This window comes from Lampetra fluviatilis, chromosome 35, assembly GCF_964198595.1.
Source record: "Lampetra fluviatilis chromosome 35, kcLamFluv1.1, whole genome shotgun sequence".
NCBI lineage: Eukaryota > Metazoa > Chordata > Hyperoartia > Petromyzontiformes > Petromyzontidae > Lampetra > Lampetra fluviatilis.
Genome location: NC_136309.1, coordinates 3,686,813 through 3,710,200, shown reverse-complemented (window position 1 = coordinate 3,710,200; position 23,388 = coordinate 3,686,813). Strand labels below are relative to the sequence as shown.

General features: G+C 47.5%; 1 protein-coding gene across 6 annotated transcripts in view; it reads right to left on the bottom strand.

Moving 5' to 3' along the window:
• LOC144944521 (uncharacterized) overlaps window positions 1–23,388 on the bottom strand; it is a 121,235-nt gene that overhangs the window by 56,401 nt on the left and 41,446 nt on the right. For 4 of the 6 annotated variants that reach the window (XM_078872739.1, XM_078872741.1, XM_078872740.1 and 1 more), the window contains exons 5-8: window positions 6,995–7,097; window positions 6,562–6,583; window positions 3,546–4,003; window positions 1,061–1,184 (exon numbers count right to left, since the gene is read on the bottom strand). In XM_078872739.1, coding sequence (XP_078728865.1) covers window positions 1,061–1,184; window positions 3,546–4,003; window positions 6,562–6,583; window positions 6,995–7,097 — 707 coding nt within the window. Of the gene's footprint in view, window positions 1–1,060; window positions 1,185–3,545; window positions 4,004–6,561; window positions 6,584–6,994; window positions 7,098–13,333; window positions 13,494–23,388 lie in introns of those variants that run through there. The other 2 variants (XM_078872742.1, XM_078872743.1) reach the window with 2 other exon arrangements.

The following is a 23,388-nucleotide window of genomic DNA, read 5'->3' as shown; positions in this document are numbered from 1 at the left end:
AAATGCGGATATTAAGACGTCTGGCCAGCGTGGAAGAGTAGGCCAAATAACCTCAATGGCCTCTGTGGAACTCCCTCTACTGAGGGCCATTCTGCCAGCAGTGGTATAACCAAGCAATTGCAGGGCATCAACAATACAATAACATGACAATTATGGTCGGAACGCCATCTTAAAAAGTGTACGGACAAATTGCGCGGCGCGTGCATCTCTCTTCGCAATGAGATTTGGTGGACCATTATTATTAGTATACTACGCCCGTTTACCCAGCAAAGCCTCACCGAGTTTCACGGACTCTTTTTCAGGAGGGTCCCCCTGCTTGGTTTTCGCAGCAGGGTGGGGGCGATGATTGCCACGTGCAATCCGAACTGAGCAATTCGTGGCCAATTTTTCAAATTTGTTACATTTGGGACCATGACGTCGGAACACGATGGCCCGTTCTAGCGTTTGACATCACGTGGCCTTTCAAACGTCCACTGTGAAGGAGATGGCGCGTAGTAATATTTAGGGTTGATACACCCCGAGGTATTAATCAGCGTGCCTGCTGGATTAACACATTTCTGCGGAGGGAGCTGGTAGGAACGTTGGGTTGCTCGGTCAACGGCCAGCGTCAACGGCGGCGTGGTCTATTCCGCAAATATGCCCGACTGTGAGGGCGGGCACAAGCCGGCGTGAGTAGGTTAAACGTTGAGTTTTATAAGGGCACCACGGGGTGACCAGCCCCTCCCCACCCAGCCCCACCCCTCCCATGCCCCCCTCCCCACCCAGCCTACCCTCCCCACCCAGCCTACCCTCCCCACCCAGCCCCTCCCTGCACGACGGACGGACACAATAATCCCCTGTGGGCTGGTGTAACCAGGAGGTTCCTACCAGTATAACCGTGCACCCTCCGTGAATGCGTTACCCCGCTAGACCACGTCACCACCCATGTCACGTGGTTACGTTACAATTAACGAACAGGTAAACGACAGTGGCGGGGGGGGAGGGAAACACGGCGTATGTGACACAATACAAAACATATTTGTGATGACCAAGAACAATGCTGTGAGGGTCTACCACCTACCTAAGCCGCTGGTGCCTCTGCCACCACCTTGGGAGAGGGGATGTGCTGAAGAATGCTGACTGTTGACACCAGAGGAGGAAGAGGGCGAATTGGAACAGATGCCGGCATTGGACGCAGCAGCTCCCTGTCAAGCAAGGAAGAACAATCATGCACGCGCATCATTTCTGTAAAGCTTTACAACGAGCATTCGTCCCCGGAAGCATTTGTTTTAGTTTAATGAATATCATCAGGATTTGGGGAACTCTTAAAAAGTTCATTTGGCTGGTGAGTCGCGAATAGCAACACCGCTTGAAACGGAAGTTTACTTCCAATTGCATTATTTTGAAGCCCAAGCCTGCTGCAGACAAACTGACAGAGATACGACATTAAGGCATTTAACAGTAGTTGTAAAGCATTAAAAACTGAACAGGTGCAAACGGGACTCACCCACATAAATACAATGCAGTGTTGTTGCCGGAGAGGGTGATTGCAATTGTACATTCTTAAGATGGCCAAGTAAGGACCAAGACGATATACTTCCCATTAACATTGCAACAATGTCAATGCATCATTTCAACAACGCACTAGGAGTTGCTAAGTCTCGTCTTCACTATCCAACACAATAATCACAACATTAAATGTCCTAAACCCTGGAAGCCTGGCCCATTCACTGCATAACTGCATTTCCTCTTCGCTTTTATTCAATTTGTAACAAGGCATTCGAAGGAGGGGAGGGGGCCCTGCGCATGAATCATCACTGAACCGGCACCATGTGGATAGGGAGGTCACTCGGACACAAGTCAAATCCATCTATATGCGATGCACACACGCAGTGCAAGAGGCCCCCCCCCCCACCACAGAGCGCTGCATTACGCCCTTTCACGTCTTGACAATGAAAATATTTGAGCGTTAAAAATAGTCTCGTCAAAAGCCGGCGCATCCCCGCCGCTCAACCCAGCGTGGGGCGCGGAATAGGTCCATTGGCAGCTCCTAGGTCCATTGGCAGCTCCGAGGCCCAGCGGTGAAATGTCCACGTAATTGTGGCATGTACGCAGTTTGACCGACTGCCGTGTAAACAAAACACTTTTTTTTACCTGGAGAAACAAGATGTAGGAAAGAGGGAGGCGTATTTGCCTGCTTATGTATTTTGTCTGTGTGATGACTATACGCTGGCATACAAGATGGTAATTATGTTATAATGTTTCATACATTCATTAATTGGCTGAAAACATCTTTATGAATAAAGAATGTGGGCAATTGGTGGTGCCGGCCCGTCGCCTGGTTTACTGCCTTCCGGCTTGTCCGTGGGCTCCCCGGTGATTGGGATAGATTGGGATATATAATTTGCATGAATGACGCGATATTTACACTAAACATTATTATTACAGTGACCGTAGAGGAATGATGATGGCCTGAAAATATCAAGCACCAACAGAAATGAATGCTGTGATCTCAACAGAGCACGCTGTGGTTACGTAACAAATGTACGCTCGGCAACGGAGCGACATGACCCGACAATGAAATGAATTTATTCTACCACAAGCAAACCGTCCACCTTTTTCTAAATCAAACCGAAACCATCAAATCGTGCGCAGAGCGATACGGAACAAATTTTACAAAGCAGGAGCACATCTCATTTTTTATCTTAAACCCTCAATTTTCCGGCAAAATTCCTCACCAAATTTTAAAGACGCAATCCAAACAATAAATGTGCTCTATTATTGTTTTTTTTTTACCAAACACACAATCGATCCATTGCTAATTAAAATAAAATACAAATATTTTACCAGGCAAGGCTATATAGCTCTTTTTCAGAAGCGACCTGGCTACCACATATCACAGCTCAACAAAGTGCCTTGTGTTGAAAATCATAGCAGCCAAATATAAACTTATATTTCTAAATGTGGAGGGGAAAAAACCAGAGGACCCGGAGAAAATCCACACGACCACGGGCAATGAGACACGCAAACTCCAAATATACAGCAGGCGTCAGGGTTGGGATCGAACCCACGACCTCCTGTATACGAGGCAAGGCAGTTAACATCTCACCACTGCGAAACCCTTCCTACTCGCCTCTATGAGTTGTGTGTTATGCTTCTAAAAGAAGAGCCATCACAAGCACCACCCAGGCTCAACCCTGCTTAGCACCAGAGGTCTGACACGACCGGACGCATTTCCGGCCGATTCGGTGACAGGACCCTTTTTATTGATCCCTGCAGCAGCCAACAAAACCTGCTTTACACATCCCATAGTGGTCACCCGTCAAAGCAATATCCAGGCTCAAGTTTTCGAGATGCGACAAGACTGGGCGCATTCTGGGTGATTTGGGTAGCAATAACCCTTTTTTTCTTCAACACCCCCCCCTTTTAATCGCAACTTACGATTGTTAACGTCCCGCACAAATGTGGCCAGTCGGCGCTGTGGCAGAGCACCAAATTGACAATCAGAAAGCAGCTCCCCCACCCCTTCAATTCTATCTACAACACAAGGTTCTGCTGCTGCTTACCTGCACCGCCATGGCACTGCCTGTAGAAATGACGGCTTGCGCCGAAGTGCCAGCGCCAGGCAGAATCTGTCCACGCTTCAGAAGCTGCTTTTGCTCCTGCATGCGGAATCTCGGCGGCACTTCTCGCGTAGGAAACCCACGCTGTTGCTGCTGCCCCTGTTGTTGCTGCTGCCCCTGTTGCTGCTGTGGCTGCCCTGCCAATGCCTGCAGCTGCTGCTGCACCGACTGCTGCTGCTGCTGCTGCGACTGCTGCTGCCGCTGCTGCTGAGCTCCGTTGCCGGCGAGCGCCGAGCGTTTGCCCGTGTTGCTGGTGGAATTGTTGTTGTTGCTGCTGCTGCTGTTGTTGTTGCTGGCTCCGCTAGTGCTGCCTCTAGTGCTGTTGTTGCTAGTGCAGGAAGTGCTGTGGCTGGCGTGATTGCCAGCAGGCTGCTGTGCACCGGATTTGGTCGGTTCTGGCACTTTACGTGACGGCAGACAGAGACACAGACAGCAAAAACAATGTACGTTCAAATTATCTATTAATAGCAATAACAAAAAAACAACACATTTGTCCATTCAAGCACTAACCAGGCTCGACCCTAGCCTCACGCGTTGTTTTTGTGCACCAATGCCAAAGCAGCATTACAAACATTACAAATTCGATTTATATAGCGTCTAAATACCAACTGCACATCGAGATGCTGTAATAGCCACAATAGATTTGTATTCATCATCACAGTTGTTGTTAGGCATACATTGATTATTGAGTCCAATAATTAATTGTTTATAAAGTTTATAGCCAATTATATACCAATGCACCTGTCGGCTAATTCACCGAACAAATCACAAACACAGAAAGCATGAGAGTGGCAAATACGAACGAGACAATTCAAAAACAAGACGAAAGATTGATTCGTGATTCAAATCAGGGCACTTGATCCAATCGTTGGACTACTGCCTGAAAAAAATATAGCCTATAATTATTACATAGTTACTTTTTAAGGCAGTGTTATTGATGAACGAGTTGAGCTTTTTCCAATCATTGGAGGGTAAATTGTTACATGCCAAGCTGTTGATATGCTAAACAATTACTACAATGGCTTATTGAAGACCGTTGTCCCTAAGAGCTCACGATGCTAAAAGCTCTGTCTACTTTTTAAAAGCGATATTTGATGAAACGCTGACCAGAAACGCCTTTATGAGCTTAAACAGTCTAGTGACATAAGCTAATTAAAAGCCGCAATGTGCCAAACGTCTCTTTAAAAAAAAAAACACACGGTTCAAAAAGCCACCGTGTATCGTGGTTACAAAAGCAGAGGGAATTCACCGGGGCTCTTTTTAGCACAAATTTGTTAACCCATTACATCCGACCTCTGAACCAAAAATAAGCCCCTGGCAAGTCATGGACAATGCACAAAAAACGTGTCAGGACCACGTAAACGTGTCCAATGGTGAGGGCAATGAAAGGCAAACACACGTGAGTGGCAGGTGTTGGGGCGTATTATAGCTTCGGCCCCCGTGACCTTTCCACATTAAACATAAAATCTCGGGCGAAATTGGTGGGTCATGAACCATCCGTGACGTGTTTTTTTTTTGCTGAAGATTGGTCACACCGTTAAAAAAGATTTACGGCATTCAGATCAGGCACCGCTCCATTTCGCCCAGTGGGAAAAATCAATGCCATTGATTGTAATTTATGAATTGAAATCAGCACTGCAACTCTTAATGCATAACAGCGCGCAGACGTCCGTCTTCGCTGCAAAACTCACATTCGTCAGCGGTGCCTTATAATGAAAATATATATAAAAAATAGGCAACAATTCCACCAATGGCCCTCCTTCATAGCACATGACATTTAAGTGGGTTTGTATGTAACGGTAAGCAAGGAGAGGGGCCCCGGGGTGGGGGTGGGGCGGGGGATGACTTCGCAACACAAGACTATGCTATGATGAAACTGCCAAGCGCAGAAACACTGGTGTTTTCGGAACGCCGTTCGGGCAGTTAAAAACGCGCACTCCATTATTGCAATTAATAGAAATGAAACAAGATTTTATGGAACATCAGTATCATGAGCGTTTGCGATGATGAAAACGAAGCAGCGCATGGCCGTAAAAACGGAGAGAACGGCCGCATTCCGCTACAAACACTCGAAACGTTAAGTGGAGTGGAAAAAGACCACAAGCTGCCAAAAAAGCCAATCCATTAAAGGAGCCTCCATTTTGTAAAGGGTATTCAACTGTACAAAGAAACATACGTACAAATGGACGCACGCGCTTCATCGAACGTGCATTTGTGCGCAGCACAATTCTAATCATTTTTTTTTAAACCTTTGCTTAATAAAGTCCTTCGTTGGCAATAATCTCGCCCCCTTACCCCCCCAAGGAAAATACAGATGTGAGTATCGGGTCTTAAGAGAGCTGTGTCGTACATTTCGTAGTAAGCGGTTTTGGGGCGGTTATATAATTTTCCTGGGAAAATATGTGAAGTGTCCAGAGTGGATTGATGAATGAATGGATAAAGCAATGGCCATATTTTTCAGGAATCTCATTAAGAACCCTTCTCTAAGCTCCCCCCGCGTCGCCTGCCGCTCGCCCCCCACCCCCCACAAATGTGACAGCACACGAGCAAGCTTTGTTTTCTTTCGCTAAAGGCATGACGACATTGCAACATCATTAGCAATGGCAGGCTACTACTGTGCATCTGACACGGTGCCAAATTGGCCCGTTTGCAATAACTACACTGTACTAAATATGCTGACGCAAAGTACCTTGGTTGATTGCCCACTGGTTGTGTGTGTGTATGTGCAATATATGTTCGTGCGCAGAGGGAGAGAATGTTTTCAAATTGGTTGCAATTACTTTATTAAGAGAAATGAACAGCAGAGATGAAATCTATTGCATACAGGATATGCTACTGTGCAGAATCGAAAAAAATGGTTCCCTCTTGACTAAAGCTGCCACTTAGCAATAATTGCATAAAGATGACAAATTAGTAACTTGAAAATGTTTTGGTGCAAATGCTGCCCTGGTATATTTACCTTTTGGTTTTTGTTCCGTTGCCTAACAAAGACACACAGACACCCACGCAAAATGTTAAGCACGGTTAGCCAGACTTTTGACAACAGTTCATCAATATAATTTTTTTAAAAATTAATATCGTAAATAATCGACATAGAACAACATCGCATTACATCGCCGTGGACACGTGCGATAGTTTGCGATGTATGCGAGACGAAGGCCACATTACTGCGTGTGAAGCCTTCGGATTTTGTGAACATCCATGGAAAAACGACAGCCACAACGCTGACATACTGCGCCGAGGCGCTGGCGGTCGGGGCGGACATGTGACGGTCGGATACGCGACGCTGTTTTAAAACCAGATGTAAAGAATTTCGCCATTTTTACACGTGAAAGGTATGGGTTCGCGCATATCTCGGCACCAAATCTCTCTCCCGTGTGTGTGTTATGTACCTTTTTCATGGGGGCTTCTTTCTTCTTCTTGTCATCTTTCTTCTTTTTCTTATCATCCATCAACTGCTGCTCCTCACCTCTCCAGTCCGCCTCCTCCCTGTCCCTGTCGGAAGTCATTCAAGCGCGGGCAGGGGAACAGTGGCGACAGGAAGAGGACAGAAGAGAGGAGGTGAAGAGCACGGCACGGGTCAAACTAAAACTAACCTTTTGATTTTACCAAGTACGACCCACTGAGTTATCGGCTCTTTTTACAGAAGCGACCTGGCCCACAAATGATAGCTAAACGAAACGGCTTATTGCTCGTAAATATATAGCAGGCAAAAACTCTAAACGCGTGTTGATTCGAAATGTGGAGGGGGAAAAAACCAGAGGACCCGGAGAAAAATCCAAGCGACCACAGGGAGAGAGATACGCAAACTCCAAAATATACAGCAGCAGGCGTCAGGGTCGGGATCGAACCCACGACCTCCTGCATCCCAGGCGAGAGAGTTGACACCTCACCACAGCACAAATAACTATGCAATGTCAGACCAAATAGTTTAAAGGGATTAGAGCTGAAAAGAGGCATTAGGGAGGCATAATCATCACGCAGCACTTTTTAATGTTTCCCATTCTCACCGTGCAGAAAGTGAAAAGTTGGTGATTTGCCCACAGCTCAACTTACGAGGATTGTTTAATACAACAAAAATTTGTTTATTAACAAATGTGATGTGTTATCTTGCCGGGTGGCCATGTAAGCAGAGTGCTAAGCTAATGCGAAGGCTGCGAGCTTGAATTTCAACAGATACTTGGGCGAACTCATCTTCACTTCCCTCTCCAGGATTGATGAACGTTTACAGTGGCTGTCTTATGGAAAGGCAGCCTACCTGGTGCACAAATTCCAACTCTGCTTGAGGACCAAATGGTGAAGATAGACCTCGTATAACACTCGTTTGAACAGGGAGATATTTTGATGGCTGCTCAACGCAAATTATATTTTCACACCCGCGCTACGTGCATGTATTGAATCCTGCGTTTGAGAATTACTTACAAAATCATGCCGAGTTGTCACCTTTAGGCCAATAGAAAGTAAGAGGCAGAACGCAGATCACACGAAACAAAAGCTAACGTTACATCCATAACACAGTTTTTTTTGGATTAGATCGCATAAATATAAACGTGTCGTTAAACCTGCCACCACCCAAAAGTCAATGAGTAAGGTTTGTCACCTAAACAGAAGGTGCGCCAATTCGTTACTAGTACAGCAACGGTGTGTTGGAGTAAATCCACATTTACAATCTCAATACAATTTTTCTCCAGTAATTACAACCAGCATCATCAGGCGACAGCCATATCTGTTAAGAAATCCTCCTGTTTCTTTCTTAAATAGGGGGGATAGATGCGATTTCGTCACTTGTGGGCTCCTTGAATTGTAGGCATGTAGCTAATGCTACATGCCGACAATTCTCGACTAAATGCTTACAATTCATGATGGCAACGGGTGCCCCCGACCACTGTAAAGAATGTCGGTAAGATACCGACATTCTTGACAGAGGTAGAATATCAGTACATTATTCACATTCTTTTCAGACTCAAGAAGCAGAAGAAAAAAACCTCAAGGTGCTACTCGCACACAAGCGAGATCTGTGGCTAACGGATCCGGAATTTCACAAGCAATAACATCGCGTAGCTATAACAATGCCGTATTTAGTTTGTCGAGGGGTGGGGAAGAAGGAGGAAAAGTTTGCAAGAGTAGCAACAAGCCGCAAACTGTGTCAAACAGGAAAGGTGGCGGCAGCTGTTTGCACAGATGCCGAGTTCCAGTGCAGTTTACTCAAACAAGCAGGATGCGCTTTTAAGTAGTCTTCATCACGGTCCACTTCAATCCGCCGCAGCCATACACACTCGTGAATAGATGGGGTCCATACCTGTGCGATTGATTGCATGCAACTGCGTCGCTTAAATGTGGACACTCTGCAACCAGTTGTGAATAACTGCGCAACCGGTTACTTAGAGGGACTCTGCTTTCGGCGATTTGCAGTGACGCGCTTCATTTCGTGCACATGTGCGACCTAGGATCCTGAAAACGCCATTGAATTTCCTTTTTGAGCAACTACGTACTCAGATGTGGACAAAGCAGTTGCAGGGGATGATTTGAGGTGCGAGATTTCGAGAGCGATGCGGTTCTGCAACTCATGGCTCAAGTGTGGAGATGGCTCGAGTCCAAGTGTCTATGCCGGTGTTCTTCATTGCAAGGCCCGCAAGACTTCTGGTGGCATTTCGTGTGGCCCCTGACAACACACAAATTGAAAATACCGCCATCGTGCTTTCAAACCCCAACGGTTTCAAATGTGTGGGTGGCCCTCGCAGTGATTTCTCATTGGCGAAAATGCCCCACCCCCCCCCCCCATCTGAAAATCAGTGAAGAACACTGGTCTACATCCTCAAGCCAGTGCAAGACATTGCTCATTTCCACTCCCAGCCCCGAGTTGTGGTAATTTCACGTTTCTATTCTACTCTGGGTATGATGGGCTGAGTCGACCCCGGACAGAATGCATTTGCGATTACGAGTTGACGACTTTGGCACAATGCCTCCGGGGGCCTCTATAGACATTTAATGCATTGCCTCGCAAATACGATCAAATGTTAGTGTCGTTATGAAACGCAGGCCCCTGTGCTGGTTTAACCAATTGAGTGGTCACGTTTAGTTAAAAAAAGAGACAACTATAATGCTAATGCCACATGAATGAATTCTTAACAAGCATCACCCTAATGTCATTACTTTTATTTATCTGTACGAAATTCACGTCAAATTAGCTCCTAATTGCAGCACGTGCGCCCACATTACGTGTGATTGAACTTAATGTATTTGCACTCATACGCACAGCAGGTCAGGGTAGCAACCCGTAATTGGGTTTTTTTGTCCAGCCCCTTTTAGAAAAAACCGTGCAGTCACCCAAAAGTGTGCCCCACCACACTCAAGTCTCGCTGCCAGGGGCAATATGCAAGATTTTAATTCTGAAAACGGTGCTGGCAAACTCTGCGATCTAGAAGGGTAAGCAATTCCCCACAATGCATCGCTCCCCAACTGGGGCACCACGGTAGCGAGATGTCAACAAACTCGCCTGGTATACTGGAGGTCGTGGGTTCGATCCCAACCCTGATGCCTGTATATTTTGAGTTTACATATTCTCCCCGTGGATTTTTCTCCGGGTCCTCCGGTTTTTACCTCCACATTTAGAATCAACGTCACGCGTTTCAGAGTATTTGGCTGCTATAAACTTGCACGTGATGAGAAGCCCACTTCAAGAAACTTCACATGCAAGACTTAATCCGTGTCGAAACGTGTCGGGTGCTCTCTGTTTAAAATGTAAAATGTATTTGCCCTCCGGCTGTACTGGGCGATTTTTTAAAAATATATATCGCAACCCAAGTGATGCACTAATGCCTGCTGCTTATCTTATGCAAGCTGTCAGAGGCAACTAGCAACATTTGGATGTGATAATGGACACCGATGCCATTAGCTTGACTAGATTTGGCAGCACAATTGTTTGGCACTGCAAAGGTCTAATGCGACTACGATCCAGAGCAGAGTGGGTGCAGAGGCTTCTATGTTTCGGCACGAAGGGATTGATAGACGGTGCGGTCATCACCAGGGCAGTACTGCTCAAAAGGCAGCCAAAGGGACAGTATCACGCACGGTATATTATTAGGCAGCCGTTTTGTCAACCCACTGCTGGATGAACGCTTACCCATGGAGTTGTGGGTCACGGGGGGAGGGCGGTTATCTGACCGTACTTCGACGCACTGGTTCGCCCTCGGCTTGCCACAACAATACGAGCCATTCAATTGAATGTATTATCGACTTTTAAGGTATTACATTATTGAAATCAGGGCCACGGTGATCAATAGAATAATATATAATGCATTGTAAGAAATCAAAGTTGTTACAATTTCACTAAAAACAAAATGTGTTGTCGTGTAATAACGCATGATATATTTTACATCGATGCTGGATTATAGTACTGTACAGTACTTAATCATGTACAATTATAACTAGCTCGGATGACTGCTCGTAAGCCAGCAGTGGACAGGTTACTCGAAGTACAGAATACCAACGAGAAAAGTACTGAACACAGTCAAGGCGTTATGTCATCGGTTTATATCAAATAATTCTATCATTCCATAATTTAAATGCAGACTGCAGCACATAGATTAATTTACATTACCAAAAATAGACCAATAACCCCATTGTCAATCCACTGCTGAATTGTTGGCGAGTCTTATGGCGTAAAGTATTAGATTATAGCATTAAATAACGTGACAAATCCCACCATTCGTCGAATTGTTAAGATGTGGTTGCATTGAGACACTGTCAATCCAAATTGCATTGCAATTACAGGAGCGTGAAAGATGGCAATGGGGAGGCATTCATCCAGCAGCTGATTGGCCACGGCTGATGATAATTGTAATCTAGTCTCCTGCCATAAGAACGTGGAGTTTCCACCAACGCAACGGAGTACCCAAAAATAAATAAAAATCCCTTCAATTCCTGCAGTGCATTTAACAGCCACCCCATTTTCTATCCACTGCTGTCCGTGCAGAGAGCATCACCTGCTCTACAATAGTTATCGCTCCATCTCCCCTACAGACGTATTTATGTATTTATGCACATTATCTTCAATTGCAGCGGCTAGGTAAACAAAACATTGAGTAATAATCATGCGATTAAAGTCAAAATATTACCGCACCGGCATTAAACAACCACTGAATAATGTACTGCATAAGAGTCCGATTAAAACAATTGTATAACCAAATCATTGTTATTTTTCTTCCCAAAAAGCGCATCAAATATATATCATCATAATGTTCAGCCATGGTCAATCAACTGCTGGATGAAGCCCCCCCCTCCCGCTAACACCAAACATTCTGCGATGTTAGAATCCGCCCAGAACCTGGCTTCATCACCTCTCGATATACGTGATAATCACTGAAAACACTTTGACGTTTTAATACAACAGCGAAATACACAATTCGATTTAAAGTAGCGATGTGTCCGTCAGTCACTACTGCACCGATATTACATTACACAATGTACAGTACACACACCATAAGAATCTTATGATCGGGGGGAGGGGAAGAACAAAAAAACCACACAACCTTTGATAACCACAAAGAACAACCACTCGAATGCACACCGCATGTCAATGTTATTTAAGGTTAACCATCATCGTGGCAATCGTCGGCGAGCTACATCCACTGCTGGATGGACGGAGCTGACTCCATCATCTCCCCGAGACGATGCACGTCGTCGGCTAGCGTAGTTATTCGTGCACTTTACAAACTTTAATTACAATAGCGAGATACATAAACCAGTCGTAATTACGACGCGATTTAAAGTGGGTAGCACGGCCGAACTCGGTATTAAATAACCGCTTTATAATGCACTGTATGAGAATGCGATGCTTAACAACAACAACAAAAATAGACCTTTATAACCACACACACACGTTATAATCGTCTAATTTCCCTCGACAAAACTCTAAATGTGTTTAAGTTATCATCGGTAATGATCGATCCACTGCTAGATTAAGGCCTCCTCCTCCCCCCCCACCCAACGACGCCATCTCGCGCGTTTGCGAATCGCTTAATAATCTCCTTAAGCAAACGTCGACATTTTTTTATACAAATTAAATTTAAAAAAACCATCGCCGCTCGTCTATTGAGTTTAGCGAAATAAAACGCCGTAACATTTGCTGCAAACGCTGCCGTGCGCGTTCCTGAAACCTGAGTGGGGGAGGGCCCAAGGCCTCAGGCTTCTTGCAAAATAGGCAGCCGTGGCGTCTCAAAGCGTCGAAATCAATTCCACCAAACGACGTCGAACCGCAATTAAAACCCTCTCTCTTTAATTCCCACACTGTACAAAAACACGCAGCCATCTAAAACGCTGCGTAGCTAAAGCGACGAAACGCAGAGCGAGAAATAAAAAACACAAAAATAATGAAATAAACTTTGCCTCGCTGCAAGAAACCCCGAGTCGGGAGGGGGGGGGCCTTGCGACTCCCACAGAGACGGACGACGTCGCCCGCTGAAACGCACCGACGACGTTTAAACAATCAAACAAACAAATAATAATAACAACGCCTCGGTGTTTAAGAGAATAACCTTCGACAACCGACGTCAACGTTCGCTGTCACGCGTTTCTCTTTGCGGCGGCGGCGGTAGCAGCAGCGGTCGGGGTGGGTTGGGGGGGGGTGCCGTAAGCCGAGGCGGGCGGGCGGGCGGCCTAGCGACTTAGCGGGCAGCCGAGAGGGCAGTCGAGAGGGCAGCCGAGCGAACGAGCAGCCGAGCTCCACTCACCTCATGGGGCGTTAAAGTGCAAAGAGAGGAGCGAGCGAGCAGCGAACGCAGCAGCTCGGTGGCCACAGGGACATTGACGAGATCCGCCCCTCCTCCTTCTCCTCCCTCCCTCTCTCCTCCTCCTCCACGCTGCTGCTGCTACAGCCACGACTGGCTGGAGTGGGTCGTGAGTGGCTGGACAGACTGCAGAGGTGACACGGCGAGACCCGCGCCCCTCCCTCCTCCTCCTATGCCTCCGACTCCTCCCTCCTTCTGTTACAGCCACCAACCAACTCTACTGGGGTTGAGTGGATAGCAGAGATGTGGACTCGAGTCATGTGACTTGGACTCGAGTCAGACTCGAGTCATGAATTTGATGACTTGCGACTCGACTTGGACTTGCATAACAATGACTTTGTCCCACCTATGAGATGTGGACTCGAGTCATGTGACTTGGACTCGAGTCAGACTCGAGTCATGAATTTGATGACTTGCGACTCGACTTGGACTTGCATAACAATGACTTTGTCCCACCTATGAGATGTGGACTCGAGTCATGTGACTTGGACTCGAGTCAGACTCGAGTCATGAATTTGATGACTTGCGACTCGACTTGGACTTGCATAACAATGACTTTGTCCCACCTCTGGTGGATAGTGACTAGATTTGAAGCTTTCGTGACTGCGAGAATTCATACTCTTCAGTTTTATCGGTAAAGTCACGTAGGTAAAAAATAAATAATAAAATAATATTATAATAAAATAGAAAAATAATAAAAATACAATAATATTATTTATTATTAATAGATATAAAATAATATTATTTATTATTTTATAATAAAAAATATACAAATATTTATAATTTTATTTCCATTATTATTATTTATTTTTTACCTACTTGACTTTACCGAAAAAACCTAAAAGTATGGATAGTGACTGGCTGGAGTGACTGAATAGGTGGCAAGGCGACACCAGCCCTCCCCCTTGCCCACTGCTACAACCACGACTGGCTAAAGTGGCTAATGACTGACTTAGAGTGACTTACAGAGGTGACACGGCGAGACCAGCGCCCCGCCCTCCTCCTCCTCTGCCTCTGCCTCCTCCTCCCCCCTCCTCCCTCCTCTGCTACAGCCACCAACTTACTGGGTTTGAGTTGATAGCAGAGGTGGGACAAAGTCATTGTTATGCAAGTCACAAGTAAGTCTCAAGTCTTTGCTCTCGAGTCCCGAGTCAAGTCGAGTCAAAGATGAGGCAAGTCCAAGTCGAGTCTGAAGTCATCAAAATCGTGACTCGAGTCTGACTCGAGTCCAAGTCGCATGACTCGAGTCCACACCTCTGAGGTGGGACAAAGTCATTGTTATGCATGTCACAAGTAAGTCTCAAGTCTTTGCTCTCGAGTCCCGAGTCAAGTCGAGTCAAAGATGAGGCAAGTCCAAGTCGAGTCTGAAGTCATCAAAATCGTGACTCGAGTCTGACTCGAGTCCAAGTCGCATGACTCGAGTCCACACCTCTGAGGTGGGACAAAGTCATTGTTGTGCAAGTCACAAGTAAGTCTCAAGTCTTTGCTCTCGAGTCCCGAGTCAAGTCGAGTCAAAGATGAGGCAAGTCCAAGTCGAGTCTGAAGTCATCAAAATCATGACTCGAGTCTGACTCGAGTCCAAGTCGCATGACTCGAGTCCACACCTCTGAGGTGGGACAAAGTCATTGTTGTGCAAGTCACAAGTAAGTCTCAAGTCTTTGCTCTCGAGTCCCGAGTCAAGTCGAGTCAAAGATGAGGCAAGTCCAAGTCGAGTCTGAAGTCATCAAAATCATGACTCGAGTCTGACTCGAGTCCAAGTCGCATGACTCGAGTCCACACCTCTGGTTGATAGTGACTAGATTTGAAGCTTTCGTGACTGCAAGAATTCATACTCTTCGGGTTTTTCGGTAAAGTCACGTAGGTAAAAAAATAAATACAGAAAATACTAAAAAATATTAGAAAAAAATATAGAAATAAAGTAATATATTATTATTTATTTTTATTATTAATTTTTTACCTGTGTGACTTCACCGAAAAAACCTAAGAGTATGGATAGTGACTGGCTGGAGTGACTGATTAGGTGACTTGGCGAGATCAGTGCCCCTCTGCCTCCTCCTCCCTCGCTGCTACAGCCACCAACTCCTGGGTTTGAGTGGATAGTGACTGTCTGGGGTGACTGAATAGGTGATTTGGTGAGATCAGCGCCCCGACTCTACCTCTGCCTCCTCCTCCCTCGCTGCTACAGCCACCAACTCTTGGGTTTGAGTGGATAGTGACTGGCTGGAGTGACTGAATAGGTGACTTGGTGAGATCAGCGCCCCCACTCTGCCTCCTCCCTCGCTGCTACAGCCACCAACTCCTGGGTTTGAGCGCCCCTACTCTGCTAGTGTGGCTGCAGAGGCGACGTGGCGAATCCAGCCCTCCTCCTCACTACTGCTGGCTGGAGTGGATAGTGACTGCCTAGACTTGAGTGATTTATTGGTGGCATGACTACCCCTCCTGCTCCTGCCTCCTCACTGCTACAGCCACGACTGGCTAGTGGATAGTGACTGACAAGGGTTGTGACTGACTAGTGACTTACAGAGGTGACGTGGTGAGACCAACTGCTACAACCACGACTGGCTAGAGTGGCTAGTGACTGACTTAGAGTGACTTACAGAGGTGACCCAGCGTCAACAAAGTTGCGCAAATCTGGTTTAACACACACACGCAAATCTGGTTAGGCACACCTCACCAAGACGCACCCCCCAACATTTGCTTTCAAAGACGTGTCCTTATAATACGGAGAGTACGGCAATTGCATTTTCTCACCACGAACCATATTCAATGTTTAACATTTTTTTTAAACTTCAGTTCCCATCTTTTGTGGGGCAGTGCCCCGTGCTGGGCAGCAAAGGGCAGTGCAACAACAAAACACATTGTGACGTTACAGCACAAAACACATTGTGACGTTACAGCACAAAACACATTGTGACGTTACAGCACAAAACACATTCCTGTGGAGGGAGCTGGTAGGAACGTTGGGTTGCTCAGTCAATGGCCAGGGTCAACGGCGGCTTGGTGTATTCCGCAAATATGCCCGACTGAGGGCGGGCACAAGCCGGTGAAAGTAGGTTAAACGTTGAGTTTTATAAGGGCACCACGGAGTGACGGGCACCACCCCTCCCACCCCTCCCACCCCCACCCAGCCCCACCCTCCCCTTCCCACCCAGTCCCTCCCCACCCACCCCTCTCCTCCCATTTTTGGATGCACGACGGACGGACACAATAATTTCCTGTGGGCTGGTGGAACCAGGTGGTTCCTACCAGTACAAAAAACATTTGTTGTACTGTACTGCAATTATATTCGAACACATCTATGCCCCCCCCCCGCCCACCCTCCACCCTGACCAGTGTGGTGAAGTATAGCCAAACATCCGCCACGACCCGCACAGCTTGGCGAGGCACTCGTCCAGCAGCCGATTGACATGTCACCGACGCAGTGACACGGCCCAGCGGTTAGGCCAAGCGAACGTGAAAACGTAGAGCCAACGTCGAACCAACGTTCAAGCCAGCAACGTTGCGAGCCCGACGTTGCAACATTTACTGGGAGCACGATGACCGCTTGCTGCTGCAGGTTCAGCGTAAAGACCCACGTGACGTGCCACCGCCAGCGTCACGCTTGAACCACGCAAATTACTCAATCGGGAATCCACCACGTAAACATCGCCCCCCCCCCACTCCCCCCCCCACTGTAAAACTACAGCAGGCTGCTATAATAATTGCGTGAATAACAAAAATGAGCTAAGTTGTGGATTATAATAATAAAAAAAATGTATACGAAGTGAGGGGGGGGGTGTACGTGTGCACATCTGAAATAATTGCAAGGCTCCGGTGGAGTTTTTCTCTTTTTGGCTGGAGTCCAGTCTTCCACGCGCGTGCCCATCCCAGCAGGTTCATCGCAACTACTCACCGCAGGAAAAAAAGTATTGACAAGGGCACCGAATTGAGTGGGTTTACGCGTTTCTCCTGCCCAAGCTCCACCGATTCGATCGGTGCGTGAATGTTCATACGCCGATTCAAAAACTGGGTCATCAGAAAAAAATTTGTGAGGCCACTTGTAAACAAGTGGCTGAACTAATAACCAAAACTCATGGAAAGAGTGGCGATTTACTGCGCAGTTGCTCAAGACTTTAATTGTGACTTATTCAAGTGACTAGCAATATAAAGTGTGATTCGAGACCAGTGTCTAAGCTTGAATCGTGACTCGTGACTAGAAGTGACATTAAGGTGGTGATGCATTCTCTATAGTGACTATTGTGACTGAATAATTACTTTGGAACATTAAAAAAAACTAGTCGTGAGAACATTTTTTTAAAATGTAATTCTCATCAGGCACCCATGGTCTGAACTCTAATTATTATTATTTTTTATCACCCACTCCATCATAATAAAACGATTGAATAATAATGAATTTAAAGTTAAAAATAATTAACCTTTTCAGGGAATTCACCAAAAGATCTGCTGCATGTTGGATAGGTGATGATGTGGAGGCGTTCCTGTTGCACTGTAGGCATGCCGTGACACTGTCATGGACCAGATTCGGAATCTTTATTAAGACTGGAGGAGAAATCTGATGAGCTATGAAGCTCTTTACCACTAGATGTGCAGTAGCAGACGGATGGCGCAGCCTCCCGGATGGCTTCTTGTTTGATCTCGCGGCGCGTGGCCGTCGTGAGATTTCGTGAACGCGGAAATTTCGATTCGATTCATCGAAACGCGTCCACAATTTGCCAATTGCGTTCAGGCGAAATTTCATAAACCGAACGTTCGTAAATCCGAGGGCTACCTGTACATCTTTTTTTTAAAAACCCTTTCCCATTCCAAGACGTCTGCAAGTTACAGGGTGGGTGGTGTCCCGTTCACCGCCGAATCTCGGAACGCGTGAGTGGCTCAGCGTTCATTTTATTTAGAGATGTGCAGCAGCGCAGTTGTTTTTAAAGACACCGTACTCACCGCAGAGAACTGCAGCGACACGACCGCCGTACTCTATGATAGCTGGCACCAAACTGTGCCCCGCGCCCTCTTTCCTCATGGCCTTGTGTGAACCTCGGTACCGATAAAGTTATTTTACTTAAGTTTTTCTTTCCATTCCGTTCCGATGACGTCCGTGTATTATTTTTGCTTTCAATAAATTATTATTCGAAAACTGATGACGTGCACAATGTTGATTTGAAGCTTTCGTGACTGCAGGAATCCATACTCTTTGGTTCTTTAGGTAAAGTCACGTAGTCAGAAATAAAATAAAACAAATCACGACGTTTTGACCGCTTGTGTTGTGGCCTGATGACGACCGCTTGTGTTGCGATCGAAACGTCGTGATTTGTTTTATTTTATTTCGAACTACGTGACTTTACCGAAAGAACCAAAGAGTATGATGACGTACACGTTTGTCATCATCGGAACGGGAAATTGTTAAGGCCGCAGTCAGTCGAAGTGGCAGCCCAAGAGGACGACCGCCGTGGAGATGGAGCGATGGAATCAGTTCGTGCGCAGCAACCATATCGCTCGTTGCATCGCGAGAGCCAACGGGTGAAACAGCGACGAATCGGGCTTGGGGGTGGTGGGGGATGAGGAGTGTACTCAGCAGTGGATTGAACAAGGATAATGACGATAATTGATGATGATGGCCTGTGAAGAACTATTAACATCACATGTAGACATTTCATTTGAATGCCTCCTCGATAGGCGCGACGTCAAATTCCAGGAAACGTGCACAAAATGAATAAACTCTTCAAGGAAACTAGCGTCCTGGGCCAATGTAAGGCAACATTAGCCTATAAATACCACACATTACGTTTAACTGCACGGTAAATAGAATTACACCGTAATATATTACGCTGCCGCGGTTAAGCAAACTGCTACAATTACTTAGGAAGAAAAAAAACCCAACCCCCCCACAAGACACGAGGCGTGTTAGGAAAATTAACGGCCTTCGTGGGGACATGAGACGTTGCTGCTAATTATACATCTCAAATGGGATTGCATTATGCAAAGGCTGGCCCGTCAATTACGCAAATAAACGGAAATGATGTGTTTTATGGCTGCCAGATGAGCGTGCGTGTGCGTGTGCGCCATATGGAAATTGACCGGATAGAAAGGGGGGGGGGGGGGCTAAACGGGCCCAGAGTGGGTCTCCCCTAAGTCGACTCGGCCTCAAATGAGTACCCCGGTGGCAAAATGTAAAACGTCGCCACTCCGGCAGACTAAAGGCCACCCACCCCCTCCGTGTGCCGTGCCGACCTTCATAGGTCTTCGCACCTGATTGGCCACACAAGTGACAGGAGGAGGATTTCTCCACAACTCTGGCTGTCGCCTGATGAGGCTGGTTGTAATTACGGGCGAAACATTGCACTCGAAATTGTAAACGTTGCGGTGATGACTCTCCAACACACCGGTGTTCTGAAGTCGTTAAAAATTGGCACATTTTGTTTACGTGACAAACCTTACTAATTGGCTGTCGGGCGGTGGCGGGTTTAACAACATATTTGTATTTACGCGATCTGACCCAAAGAAACCTCTGTTATGGCTTCATAGATGCTGCTCGCTAACAACACTTGCCCGCACCGCCTGCGCATGTGGATCTTTCGCATTTGTGTGCGGCACACAGAGTAGAGGCATTCACGAGGTGCTCACCTCAGCTGGACATAAAAATTCGGATCGTATATCCTGGACATTTTTGGAGCAGGTTTTTTAACATCAATTCTCTGAGCGTTTGCTTTTTAGCGGGGTTTTACAGAACCACAATACAGTATATCTCTCGTGTTCTTCTTGTTCAGAGAGAGAGATGCATGCACGGCGGTGAGCGGCACTCCAACCGCGTGGTAAAGCGCCCGAAGGAAGGTGAGGGTTTGGATCTTTACGACACGCACTTCAAGTGAAATCTCGTACAGCGTGGTCGGTGGTGGGTTTTCGTGGCAGCACTAGCCTGGAAGATCGGGCACACTCGTTTTCCCAGTTTCGGCTTTCTACAGCCCACACTTCATAAATCGCCATCGTCGTAGTCATGCTCAATCCACTGCTGGATGAAGGCCAACACCCCCCCCCCCCCCAGCTGTCATCACCTCTCACTGACCTGTGATGAAAACATCCGTCCAGCTCCTGTGCCGATTTTAAAACTATCAACTATTTTTAAACAAAAAAAAATATTTTACCAGGTAAGGCCCACTTTGTGCTATGTAGTTCTTTTTCAGAAGCAGACCACAAAATTATATCCCGACTAAGTGGCTTATTACGTGGAAATGTATAGCAGCCAAATACTCTAAGCGCACGTTGATTCGAAATGTGGAGGGGAAAAACCGGGGGACCCGGAGAAAAATCAACACGACCACGGAGAGACAGAGCGAGAGAGAACATGCAAACTCCAAGTGTACAGGAGTCAGGGCCGGGGATCGAACCCACGGCCTCTCGCACACGAGGTAGTTAACATCTCGCCACCGTATGTATGTGGTTGAACTTCTTTCGCACCGTACATAGTCACCCGTGCTAACCAAAGGTGCGGATTTAATCACCCCTCCAACAGATCTTGACCGTACCAACTGAGCATGCGTTGCGGTCTTTGGCTCCCGCTCCGTTGCTAGTCTTGATCCTTGGCCATGACCACCCCTCCCCCGTCCCCCTGCTTCTAGGAGCGTGTGTTGTCTCGCCCAGGCCCCACTTATCGCTGCTGACATCTTGAACCAGGCACGTTCTCAACTCCCTCCTGCCGGCAAATCGCCGATCATGACCGGAACTTGATAAATTGCTATTCTTGGAAAGACTGTTCGTTCAAAATAGGAAAATGCAATCGTACATTCGGAGCTGTTTTAAATGGCATACTTGAGTTTCTCTCACCGGCGTCAAGCGTAAATGGTATTTTGCGTGACTTTCTAGATTTTCTTGCACACAGATCTGGGTTTTTTTTTACTACGTTTATTATTTATTAGTAAATGCTCATAAAATATAACTGCTTTTGTTCTACGCAGCCCCTGTATCCTCCCCTCCCTTCTCATGTAACGTGCTCGCTGCCGTCGAATCAGCCGCCCCCCCTGCAACCTCTGTAAACATTTGGACCTCAAAACCCATTAACGAATATCTCAGAACGCTAACTAATGATCGAGCTTCGAACTCGCGAATGTACGTACGTTCAACTTCTTTCGCACCGTACGCGGCCAACCGTGCTAATCGCGTGCGTGGCCGACGAACGTAACCCAACGGGTGATCGCGGGATATTCGATGTCGCTGTTAATTCGGTGGAAAAACGCGCATGGCCAAAGCACCACAGCGCGCTAACCGCTGCGCCACAACTCCCCGTCAGCGCCGCCACCACCACCTCCACCACCGCCACCACCGCCGCACCCTTCCCCCCGCGGAGCCTCATCTACGTGTCCTCCCCTGCGCTGCCCGGTCATAAATCACGCCGGCGGGGGAGCTGCCTCTCTAATGGCGGCTCTCGGGACGAGATCTGGGGGCGACCCCTGACCCCCTCCGCCCGCGTCTGGAGACCGGCACGAGGGCCGCGCATGCCCGGAATGCAGATTCACTGCCAGCGAAGGCGATAGCAGCGCCGCCGCCGCCGCCGCCGTTACTGCGCACGAGCAGAATAAATAACGCCGCTGCTGCTGCCATTGCTGCTGCTGCGCACGAGCGGAATAAATAACGCCGCTGCTGCTGCTGCTGCTGCCATTGCTGCTGTTGCTGCTGCTGCTGCCACTGCCACTTGTGTTGTTGCTACTGCTGCTGCCGCTAAGCACGAGCGGAATACATAACGCCGCTGCTGCCGCCGCGATTGCTGCTGCTACTGCTGCTGCTTCCTCTGTTGCCTGCTGCTTTCGCGATGCCTGCTGCGACTGCTGCTTCCGTTGTTGCTGCTGCTGCAGCATTTGCTGCTCCTGCGTTCATACCGATCATCATACACCAGCGAAGGGAATGCATTTGGTGATAGCGGCAGTGACCAGAGGTGGCTATAGGAACCTCCCAATGGGGTGGTTGGGTTGTGAAATTTCAAGCACTTGCCCCAGAATCGTAAGGCTATAGGGGGGGACCTTTATTGTGTGATGCGCATTACGTATCTGTGTTCGTCGCTGCTGCTGCTGTATAGATTTCCGATGCTAATGCTCCAGTGCGTTGATGACAACACCTCAACATCGTCCCGTGTCGATAGTACCGATAGAACCGATAGAACCGATAGTACCGATAGTACCGATAGAACCGCCCTTCATCACAGCAGCGAGTTCTCTTGTCATCTTTCTGCTCTGAAGAAGGGCCACTGCCCCGAAACGTCGCCTCTCAGAAATTATTTTCACGGCCGCGGCGTTAGTGACGACCGTGTCGAGTTAGCCGTTTGTTTAACGGGTCTGCCACCTTGTTGTGCTGTTTTACTATCGCTCGTTGACCCAGGGAAAGACTCACAGGGTCTCAAGGCTCATTCTCAGGAGGGTCCTGGCAAGTTTTGGCAGGAGCGATGTTGCCGTCATACCAATTAGCCTTAACGGGCTGTCGGTGAGCACCTACGAAGGCCGGCACGTCACACGAGGGGGTGGGTGACCAGCACCACGCCCGGCCGCCTTTGTCTCCCCAATGCTGATGTTTAATGCACAACGAGCCAGGTGCTCACATTTGAGGTGAGAACCAGGACCGGTTCAGATCATCGTCAGCCGGTGTTGGTGGCCGTGAGCGGGAACCGAACCTCGAGTCGCCGGGTTTTTCGCGCAGTGCGCTAACCACTACGCCACCACTCTCCGCACACACGCACGCATACATCGCTTGGCTCTGCGCACGTGCACACACACACACACCATGGTCTACAGTTCACGTCCCCACTTCCTCCTCCTCCACCTCCTCACACGAAACACCAACAGATTCTCAGCTGCTCACAATTACACCTCTCATGCATCCGTCTCCTCTTCCTCACCCTGACAACTCCTATCAACAAGGCCTCTATTTACCACGCTGTCATTTGTAACCCGGATTTTCCCCCTTGCATTGCTTGGCCCCTGCCATGGGAATGTGGAATTTCCACCGCTGGCTCGGGGTGTCCA